The 11,724-nt window shown below is 37.5% G+C and overlaps 2 protein-coding genes across 2 annotated transcripts; both read right to left on the minus strand.

Annotated features, from left to right (window-relative positions):
- Nucleotides 1–645: 645 nt before the first annotated feature.
- LOC101159956 (olfactory receptor 6N2-like) lies at nucleotides 646–4,698 on the minus strand. The gene has a single exon (XM_004081833.4). The coding sequence runs from the start codon at nucleotides 2,330–2,332 to the stop codon at nucleotides 1,385–1,387; it is 948 nt and encodes a 315-aa protein (XP_004081881.1). The 5' UTR covers nucleotides 2,333–4,698; the 3' UTR covers nucleotides 646–1,384.
- Nucleotides 4,699–6,149: 1,451 nt separating this feature from the next.
- LOC101163619 (frizzled-7) lies at nucleotides 6,150–10,732 on the minus strand. The gene has a single exon (XM_004081684.5). The coding sequence runs from the start codon at nucleotides 10,193–10,195 to the stop codon at nucleotides 8,498–8,500; it is 1,698 nt and encodes a 565-aa protein (XP_004081732.1). The 5' UTR covers nucleotides 10,196–10,732; the 3' UTR covers nucleotides 6,150–8,497.
- Nucleotides 10,733–11,724: the final 992 nt, after the last annotated feature.

The raw sequence follows: 11,724 nt of genomic DNA on the forward strand, positions 1-11,724 counted from the left end.
ATTCAGCATCTGCATTTAAAAGCATATTTTTTGAAGCTGTTAACTACTTTACATATGTGGACATCATTAAACAATGCAAAAATATCTGTGAAAGGAGAAGAACTCCAGGAACCTTTGATGTCTACAGTCTTTCATGTGATTTACGTTTTAGCACTGATGTGTGTCGATGCCAATAAGACAAATGTACCTTGGAAGGAGAAGGTTAGGTCCTGACCACCATGTCAACATGTTTGCTAAAGCAAGAAACTCTCATTTGTGTATTTCCTTTTCTTTCTCCGTCTTGAACGATAACTTTTTTAAGGGTTTAAAGGGTTGTTTTTATCCACCCATGCATTTTAACACACTGAAGTTATTATTTTCTCTTGTCAGTTTTAGCTGTGGAGACTATATATTATATTATGATATAAATGAGATACTTGGGATTATCTTTTGCTTAATAGTGAAATTATTGGGATATAGATTAAGTCAGAATTCTAAAAGAGCTTTCAAAAAACACGTTGTGATTTTTCTTTTTTGAATGTCTAGATTAAAATATAAAAAGTGTTTAAATGTAAGTTTTTATGTATTGCACTGAAAGTAAATTTACATACAACTTTTAATTAAAATATTAAAGTTTTATTAGTAAATAAAATTGACCATTTTTGTTCTTTTCCAGTTAACTTTTTGTGGTCCACCCTTATTTGTGGAAATAAAACGATTGCTTGTTTGAGGTTTATCAAACAACTGATTGTTAAACCTTGAATAGTTCCCCTTTTTTTAATTATTTCCCTCTAAAAATTCACGTCTGGTGGAAAACAGAGCTTTATTACTTGTTTCAGACTTTTTGTCATATTGAGTTATAAGAAACTCTGTAACTGCATTATTTTAAGTGACAGTTTGTCAGTTTATGCATATGACATCCTAACATGTACTTTCCTTTTTTTTTTTTTTTTACTGAAGGTCCACAGCAGCACCCGTAACCTAACAACACCCAGTGCAGGCCAGGTGCTCCACACACATCCAGGAACCAGCAAGAGACTTTGGATCCTTGTTCTTCTAAAAAACACTTGTTATAAACAAATACTTGCTTGATTATTAATAAATACACCACAACAGACTCTGCTTTATTTCGGTTCTATATTATAAAAGCTGCAAATGACTTAAGTTACTTTAGTGAAAAAAGTCTAAAGCAATAAAAACGGATTTTTGTAATGATTATTTATAGATTATTTCTATAATACATAAATATAAATCCATGTTTTCTGATAGATTTTGATAAACCATGTACATTTAAATGTTGTCTTCATATTATGTGCATATTTTCTCCCAATTATTTCAAATGATACATATTTCAGAATGGATTGATTGAAACCTTAAATGGGACCAACAAAGTGAGGCAGAATGTTTACACATTGTTTTTTAATTTAAGTCTGTTACACACCACATATAAAACTCGTATCATTCTTTTACGAATTTTAGTGAGAATCAGCCCATAAACCACCGGGTTTAGAAGAGGTGGCCCAAGGAGAAACTGGATGGCCATGAAATTCTTTAAAGTCTGCGGCAGAGATGCAGATCCGTACCTGGAGTACATGATGTCAAAAAGCAGAGAGGCTGTGACGTTGAGCACACATAAAAAATGAGGCACACAAGTCTGCACAAACCTTCCTTTTCCTTCTCTGGACTTCAGAGCCGACCTGATGAGCTGCACATATGAAAACACGATCCAGAGAACATGACAGATGTAAAAAACAACAAAGATGAGTCCTGTTACGTCGTTCGCTTTAGTCGAACCACAAGCAAGTTTGACTAGTGACCAGTTCTCGCAGTAAAGCTTGTCGATGTGGGAGCCGCACAGTTTCAGTGTTGATGTTAGACTTACAACAGTCATCTCACAGCACAGAGGAACAAGCCAGGACAGCATCACCAACACTGCCGTCCTCTGCACTGACATTACAGAGTGGTACTCCAGGGGCCTGCAGATGGCCACATATCGGTCATAAGCCATCAACGCTATAATAGAGAAGTCAACCTTTGCATAGGAATATATAACATAGATTTGCAGAAAGCATCCTATATATGAGATGACATATCTATCAGACAACAGATCAGACAGAAATTTGGGGTAAAAACCTGCAGTCCCATACAGTCCATTGATGCACAGACTACACAAAATAATGTACATGGGCTCACGGAGGCTTTGATCAAATATTATGACCAGAATGAGAAACACATTCACCATCCAAATGAGGCAGTAGCATAGTAAACTGAGACAGAAAAGTGTTAGTCGGTGGGTAGCTGATCCACTGAAGCCTGACAGAGAAAAGAGAACCACACCAGTGGAGTTATTCATTTGGCTGCAAGGTCATCTGGACATGAAAAACAGGCGTCGCTGACAGAGGCTAGAATTTAAAGGCTGGACGCAGAAAAAAGAAAGAAAAAAACTCTGGGCTGTTGGAGGCGTGTCATTTTTGTAGGAGCCTCATATTTTCCATTGATTCATTTGTGGAAAACATATTAAGTCAGTAGATGTTGAAATTATTTCACTGGATTTTTTTATAAACTTAAAAGCATTTTCATGGGAAGGAATGATTTTCCTTTTTTACATTGTTGGTACACCTCTGAAAAACGTTTTCTGACTCATCTTTTATGCTTTGGGGTTTTCAACATTGTCTTTGCAAAGATCATAAAATAACAACTTAAAAAAAAAAACAAAAAAAAACAAGTTGTCAATTTTATATTGTTTATTCTTTGCATCTTTAATGACAGAATACTTGTGTTCCTATATCATTATTTGTTGCATTACCGTCTCATTTTTATCAAGTTCCAATGCGTATTTGTATTTTCTTTGATGGTCTTTCAACGGTCTTTTCAAACTGAAAAGTTTCACCACACCGCAGAAGATCTGCCATGTTTTAGCCAGTGACAACGGTCTTAGATCAGGTTTCCAAGGTATTCAAAATGGTTCCGGTTTGGACAACAGTCTTGGTGCAGGAACACTATCCTGCTAGAAATCTGAAATCTTTTCAGGCGTCCCCCACAAAAAGAAATCTACCTAAGTTAAACCATGATTAAGGACTTGTAGATCATCACTAACCTGCTTATTTCACTAAAGGTGTGGGAGACTGTTGGTTAATAGTTTATCTTTTAATCCACTGGATAATTAGATGTAATGTATATATTTTTTTTCATTGTTCTTATGATCAGATGTGGGTCAAAGCTGAAAGCTAGGGTCATGACAACATGCCGACGATACTTAGACGAAACTTCAGCTTGGCGCCATGACTTTAAATGAGCCTCTGGGAACCTGAGAACAGTTCTCTTCACCCAATCTTTTATGTGCTATTCTTTAGGTCACTATGATTATTCCCAAGCTGTTGAAGCATATTTGAGTGAGGGGTCCATGTTTTGTCTTTTTTAAAACCAATCCCCCTGCAGATCTGTAGCCTTGTTCCAAAAGTTAAATTCCTGTAAAATGTCGTCTTCTACATTTAAATAGAATCTTAGTAACAATAATAATTTAGAATATAATTATGTTAATAATCTTTAAGTGTATTTTTAGTGATATTATCTATCTACTATTTGTAATAGAGCTACAGTAACAAGATCATTTTACCTTTAAGGGATCAATAAAGTTTTATTCTTTTCTAAACCATACTTAAGTCATAAAGGTCAGAAGTATTTTTTTAATTCAAATTATGTTTTAGATGTATACAACAGCCTTTGCTTTCCGGTTAGTACTATAGGTGATTTATACTTTTAATTGTTTACCCAAATACATTTGCGGATTACTCCTGATTTTCGATGGCATGGAAAGATCGGTCTTACCCAGCTCACAAATTCTTTCAAACAGTAAGTCATCTATTTTCGAAACAGAAGGAGCCTTATTTGTTTTTTAGTATGTTTTTAAAGTTTATCAGATTACTTCCTGCTTCCTGTTCAATGATAAATATGCTCCAGCTCTGACTGAGGAGGAAATAAAGTGATGCATGCATTGTGTTTGCATTTTCTTTCTTCTCTTTTTTATTTTCCTTTCGTATCCATCATTGGTTGAAACGGGAATTAATTAGGTTGAAACTCAAAATCATGATAAAAAAATACTTATTTAAAAAGATTTTCTCTGAAAACTGAACCAACACTAAATGACATTTTCTAGTTCATTAACATGTTCATTAACTTTGACATTTAATTTTTCTTTATAAAGCTACAGTAAATATCTAGTTTAGAAAGTGAGTGAGGATTGTATCATCAGAATTAGAGAAATTATAAGATGTGAGGATACCCTAAACACTATTTTGGCAAATTTGCACAAATATGAAGTATAAGTAATTGTGATCATATAAGAGCTAAATTCATGCTTTTTGAATTTACGTCGAGATTTTTTTAAGCAAAAAAGTTTGATCAATTAAAAAAGTTTGACACATACTAAAAAGTAAAATATGAAAAAACAGTTGTATATTCTCGCAGTTCTCAAATGTAACTGGACACATATTAGCCATTTTGCTGCTGTTAATAGTTGTTTTTATTTAACCTTTAAGTTACATAACATTTTAAATTTTTGATATATTTCTTCAGATATTATTGTTTGTAAAGTATAAATTGTAAAAACCTGCAACATTTTATTCCATGGAAACTTACTTTCTATGTCCAAGTCTCATGAGTTTAAAGACCATTTAAAAAAAAAACACATCCAAATTGAACTCATGGGAAAACTGACTAATTACCATGTGTGGATGTGTTTCAGTGTCTCTTTCAAAACATCAGGTCCCCTCAGGTAAGCCTTTTTCCGTCCTGTTATATTAAAAACAAAACATCATGGGCTTTTTTCATTAATGCAAAAGTTTCATAACTAGATATTTTCATTAAGGTCTTTTTCTGTTAGGTTTAAATTTTACACTAACAAACACAGGTTATGGAATTTATGTTAAAGTTTAAAGAATCTTAATTTTTTAAAGTGGAATAAAAAGAGACATTTTTAAACAATTGTTTTAATTTACATCAATAAAAACTGTTTTCAGGCAAACATGCTCAACTGAATTCTGACCGCAAAAGATTCTGAAATATCCTTAAGCGTAAACGCAAAGACAACAGTAGCTTTTAAATGACGTTAAGTGGAAACCTTTCACAAGGGGCTAAAAAAGCAAAAGCAAATTGATATAAAAAAATGTGAAGGAAAAAAAATGGAGGAAAAACAATAACTGCCAAAAAAAGTATTTAACAGTCTCAACTGAATCCACTTTAAAGTTTTTTTTTAAATAGCTTTTACAATTTATGAAAAGCCAGAAATGCCACTAAATCCTGATAACATCCACAAAAGGCTTAAAAAAGCATTAAAAATGCTATTAAGGATGTTGTGTGCATATCTTAGAAAGTGATTTTGAAGGCACAAATGGAATTCTGCAAGAAAATATTTTATATTTTTACTTTCAGCTTAAAATGTTATATTTATAAAAACTGCACATATTGTTTCCAGTTTAGTGCACTTTTGTTTATTTTAGTGACACATCACTTCTTGAAAAGCCGCAAAGAAACAGCTAAAGTAAAGGAGCTTGCTGAACCCTTTCAAATTTGGCTGAAACGTCTCTGGAGATCTGAAAGCAGAAATATTTTTAAGTGTTTCCTTTTTGGTTTCAATTAACAAAGATCAAAAGATTTTTTCAAAAATCATAACTATAAGGAAAAAGAAAAACATACTAGGAGCTGATCTTTAAAAACCATATTGGATAAAATAGCTTGAACCAAAAAGAAAAAAACTCTTGATTCTATATGTGGCCATGAGAGGTCAGTGTGTTACTAGTTTTTCTAAAACTATAGGTTTTCTCAAAATTTAACAATTAGTATTTCTAGTATATACTATTTTGCTTTGAAAAAAAACAATGAATTTTTCAAATTACGTTTTTTAATATAGGCTTGTGTCATGTTTTCTGCATTTTTTAAGCCTAAAAGAAATCTAATAAAGTTTATGAGCCTATTTTTAGGTTTCTTTTTTATATATCTTTTAGTAGCATAAATGTTTCCTTTTACTTAAATTGAAAAATATATGGAAATTTTATTTTTAAGTCAGCATAAAAAACAAAGTTTAAATTATAATTACGAGGTCCTCATAATGATGAAACAAACAAGATAGAGATTCGTTGTAAACCAAAAATGTGTACACAGAGACTAGTGGATGCCTTACAAACTTTATATCACTTTTATTCAAATGTACACTTGCAAAAAGGCTTATCTCAGTAAAAAGAGAAAAGAAGTAAAAAAAAAAAAAGGTACCCTCTCATAAATACAAAGTTTTCAAATGTTTTACTTGCTGATTTGGATTTGTTGTTAAAGTAAAATAAACAGTTAATTATGAAAGAGGAAAGGTCAGTCTAGTGTCATTGGAAATGGCAGATCTTAGCTGTCTCAAGGCATTAGCAGAATTACTTTATCATATTTGGTTAAAAGAAAAAAAACAACCCAATGACTGACTGTGGATTCGCCGACTCACTTCCAATACGTCAATCATTTGAGCCGACTTTAACCTGGGTTTGAGGTATGCAGTACATTCACATGGAAAATATCACAAATTTACTATATACAAACTGCCTTTAGGATAACACAAAGGTAGGTACAAAGCAGAAACTTCTTAACAATAATAATAATAATAAAAATATAGATGGATTGAGGGCACAGCTTTGGAGATTTAAAAGATCTGAAGTTGACCATGAAACTGCACATTGACCTACAATCTTACAGATAGTTCCTATGTTTTATAAAGGGACACAGGACATAGACAGAGAAACTATGTTGTTAAAGAGCAAAATGACCTTATGGTCACATGCCACCATCCAGCTGATTCAGATTCCGCGTATGTTTTCCTAATTTTATTGTTTAGTCAGGGTGGATAGAGCAGCATTGTGACTTGTGCCATCCCCCATAAAAACATGTTCGTAGTGTTAAAGTTAAAACCTATCAAACTGATCACCTTATTGATACCGCGCATATCTTCCAAGGATAATTAACTTTTTTTGTATATATATATAATATATATATATATATATATATATATATATATATATATATATATATATATATATATATATATATATATATATATATATATATGTTCTGATCATGTGATCTGACAAACATTCAATGTCCCGTTTTAGATAAAGTGGACATCACACACGTTGCGTTACCAATCTGTTACACGCTGAGGTGATTTAGTCCCTAGAAAACACTAAACAATGGCTAAAGTTAATCGAATCTGCCTACACTGCATTTTCAAATAGAAAAATCCCTGCAACCTCTGACCTTCTACTGACATTTCTCTAATAGATCAGACAAAGTCTGAACAGAGACCAGCAGTTTCACTGTTCTTTTGAAGGATATTTAAAATAATCCAGACACTAAAATAACATCACAACTTGTTCAGTCTGCTTGTGTAGAAGCACAAAAAATAACTTCAGAACATGAAGGAAGACGGTAAGGAAGTAAAAGTTATACTGAGCAGGTGTGAACTTCTTTAGGTAGAACAAAATAAGATCAGAGCACCAGAGCAGCCATTTGCACTCCCACGGATTAAACGTGGGGCAGGAAAATGCTACTTTGGGTGTCTTTGAGGCTTAACAGAAAGTCTGTCTGATAGGGAATCCCACTGCGGAAGGACCACACACAGAGACCAACAATGGGCTTGGTGTGTCTCAGTTACAGCGCGTACATTAGACATTTGTGTGGCTTCGTTAAAATGCAAGATCCAAGGTAAGTCAGTTCTGTAACAGCCATTCTTTTACACTTAACAATAACGGTGCAAACCAGTATAAGAAAACTTCATTCATCCTTATATTGACCATTAGTAACTTTAGTGAATACCCTTCAGTCTCAGACATTAAAATCGTTTGGTTTTTTTTTTTAAAGGAAAATATAGAAGAAAAATATTTCTGTGAAAAACTTGGCACATAAAACAGACTTGGAAGAACTTCTCTCACTTGAAGAGATGCAGCTGTGTGCTGAAAACCTAACACAATACAGCTTTTTCCGTGTTCAGCTAAAAGCACATAATGTCTATTGAATTCACAGTCAAAGGTTGTTGGTGGTTCAACAATCATACCATTAAAAGCATTTGGAGCCGTGCAGGCACGCTTCTGGACAAATGAGTCCATCCTGTTAGTCCACCTTAAAATGGCAACAAAAAATGGACTATGATATTTCTATTGTGACATGAGGATACCATTGATAATATGCAAATAGTAACTTCACCAGTCTGGGATTTCAGTCCAGGGACTAGCACAGACTTTAACACCAGTTTTTGTCTGAAAATCGATGGGAAAGCAATGGTTTTGATGTAACTGATGAGCAACAGAAACAAGCGAAATAAAGGTTCGTCCGACGTTTTGAGGCAACAGATAAGAGTTTTGCTGTTGCCAAATACTGAGGGGGGGGTCCAAAGGGAGAAACATGTTGACTTAAAAGCTTTTCGACCTCATTTCTTATGGTGTTTTGTCCAAAACTGTAATGTGACGCAATTTATTTCCTCCAATTTTCACACTGTTGTTTCCCCATGGTTGCCATTGCCAAGTCTCTTGTAGAACCTCCGCCATGACTGAAGAGTCTTCCCTGACCACACCCAAAAGCCAGAGGTAATTCCAACTATCATGGTCATCAGGTATTTAATCATGAACACAGTGAAGTCCGGCGTCATGGGAGCAAAGTTGTGAACCGGACATGGAACAGCAAAGCGCTTACAGGTTTGCATGTGCCAGGTGCGCTCCCAATGCTCCCTGAAGGCCTGCTCGTAGAAGTAACACGCAATCACTATGGTGGCTGGTACTGTGTAGAGCACACTGAAGACACCGATCCGCACCATGAGCTTTTCCAGCTTCTCCGTTTTGGTTCCGTCGTGCTTCATTATGGTGCGGATTCGGAAGAGGGACACAAAGCCAGCGAGGAGGAAGGACGTGCCGATGAACAGGTAGACAAAAAGTGGAGCCAGCACAAACCCACGGAGGGCGTCCACGTTGAAGATCCCGACAAAGCACACCCCTGTCAGGACATCGCCATCCACCTGGCCCATGGCGAGTATGGTGATGGTTTTGATGGCTGGTACCGCCCATGCAGCCAAGTGAAAGTACTGGGAGTTTGCTTCGATTGCCTCGTGACCCCATTTCATCCCAGCAGAAAGGAACCATGTGAGGGATAAAATTACCCACCAGATGGAACTGGCCATTCCAAAAAAATACAGCACCATAAAGAGGATCGTGCAACCCTCTTTTTTCGTCCCTTGAGCTACAGTCCTGAAGCCTTCCCCCTTGAACTTATCCACGCAGACAACTTTGTCCTCCAGGAAAAACCCAGCAGCGTATGCAACAGCCACCATGAAATAACAACCGGATAGGAAGATGATGGGTCGCTCAGGGTACCTGAACCGCCTCATGTCTACTAAATATGTGAGCACAGTAAATAAAGTGCTCACACAACAAAGGATGGACCAGATGCCAACCCAAAGTCGGCCAAATTTAACCTCGTCCTCTCGGAAATACATGATCCCACTTGGCTTAGTGGGCTCACAGGGGGCCCCGCAGTCCTTGACCCCCATAAATCTGTAGCCGAGGTAGGAAGGCACTTCCAGCTGCAAGGGACAGGAGAACTGGTGGTAGGAATTGTGTGGAGGTTGAGGTGGATTCGGAAACCTGTTGGGTGGAACCGTTACAAGCTCAGGCACATGTGGGGATGAGGAGGAGGGTGAGCCGGGTTCGGATGTGTTCTGGCCAACGCAGATCTCGCTGCCTCCGTTCACCGGGAAAGCCTCGCAGTGCAGTCGCTCCGGCCACTGGAAGCCGAATTTGTTCATTAGGGCTTCGCACCCCTGCCGTGCCCGCTCACACAGCGACCGACACGGGGGGATGGCCTGCTCTAGCACGGTACAGACCGGCGCGTACATGGAGCACAGGAAGAACTTCAGTTCGGTAGAGCACTGGACCTTAACCAGCGGGTAAAACTGGTGCACCTCGAGTCCTGCGTCCTCCTGGTTTGTGTGGCCCAGGAGGTTTGGCATGATGGTCTGGTTGTAGGCGATGTCGGTGCAAAGCGGGATGGAAATGGGCTGGCAAAATCCGTGTTCCGGAACTGATATTCCACTGTCGCTGTAGTGTTGAGCCGAAGCGGCTGGCATACACAGCCCGCACACAAGCCACATGATCCACAGCCACAAGGAGTCAGTGGATAACCTGGCCGCCGCCATAGTTGAGGAGGAGGGGGAGGGAAAGAAAAACTTTGATCCAACTAAGGGCAACTCGAAAAGGCTTAAAAACACCAAAAAGTCCGCAGCGGTTTTAAAACTCAACTTACAGTCCCAACAATTACTGTAAAAGATAGTCCAAATCGAGTTTTTTCCCTGTATTTAAGGTAATAACTCCAGGAAAAGCGTCCGTCGCGTCATGACTTCTTAGTGTTCTTTGTAAGTGACTCCAAGCCGTCCACTCTCACTCCCACTCAATGGAAAACAACACTTCCAAGTCAGTTTTCTTCAGCCGTAAAAAAAAATCCCAGCGTCTCCCAAACATTAAGCTTCTCACTTCGGCGAAATTCGGGAAACACACCACCGAATGGCCTATATCTAGAACATTGGGGCTAAACTTCACGCTGAGCGTCGGTTCACACGCTGGGCGGTTGGAAGTCCAGAAGCTCGCTCTCACTCCTTGCAGATTCCACCGGTTTCAAGGCGCCCATTCCCTTCACTCGCCGCCCCCCCAATAGATGACGGGGCGCCTTAAAACCAGCGTCACGTCTCAGCCAATCCGGGCGTTTGTTTTCCTACGTGACTTGTTCCTGATTGGTTTTAATTTCCCCATTGCAAGGAAATATGCTACACTAATAACTTGACACTAGAGATTTCCATTAAATAAATTTTTTTCTATTGAGATATTTTTATGAACCTTTTCCACCCTTTTTGACTTGGAGCTTTTTACTTTATTGGTATTAGAAACTAAAACCAATGCCTGTACCAAAATATAGTTAACAAACATTATTATTTTATTAGTTTCTTATTAAAGACCCTCTCAAATAAAAATGGTGTTATTTTGTGTTTATTTCATGTTCTTGTAGCATTATTTTCACAATACATAAAGAAAATTAACACTAAAACTACATTTCTGGGTATTTCCTTATTCAAATCGTGGTGAATAAGAAAGAGCCGAAAGTAAATAAAACGGAGGGAAAAAACGTGGTTGTTGCATACAAACTGCAATCGGTTGGCCACAAGCTCCCCTGCTCCACTCCATTCCAATGCATCCACATGCAGAGAAATAGATCCATGTAAAGGCCTGTTCACACCGGGATGAATTTCGCCGGCGATTTTCGCCGACGTTTAACGCCTCGTGACTAAACAAAGGGCACCAATGAGAGTGTGCACGCCGACGCGAAAAAACGCCACGCGACAAAGCGTCAAAAAAAAAAACGCCTCGGGTTCGTTTTTTTTTTTCGACGCGTCGCGTCGAAATCTATTCGACCAATGAGAATGGCGCTTTTGCACACGTGTCTGGAGCTTCTGAAGTTACAGTAAAACACAACTTGGGGGCGCTCAAACACAAAACTGCCTTGCTGAGCACACATACCAGCGAAGAAGATAGACGCCAAGTAGCGTCAACACTGCCGCAAAGAAATAATGACGGACATTCTTAAATATCCCCTTACCAAGTACCAGTTGGAGCTACTGATGCTTGAAATATTCATGTTTTCTTTGTTTGATTCTGACAAGCGCGTAAATACTTG

The sequence above is a fragment of the Oryzias latipes genome, chromosome 21, assembly GCF_053564925.1.
Source record: "Oryzias latipes strain Hd-rR chromosome 21, Olatipes_Hd-rR_3.1".
NCBI lineage: Eukaryota > Metazoa > Chordata > Actinopteri > Beloniformes > Adrianichthyidae > Oryzias > Oryzias latipes.

Excerpts from the sequence above, each read along its gene's own strand:
- LOC101159956 (XM_004081833.4), bottom strand. The coding sequence starts at position 2,332 with ATGAATAACTCCACTGGTGTGGTTCTCTTTTCTCTGTCAGGCTTCAGT.
- LOC101163619 (XM_004081684.5), bottom strand. The coding sequence starts at position 10,195 with ATGGCGGCGGCCAGGTTATCCACTGACTCCTTGTGGCTGTGGATCATG.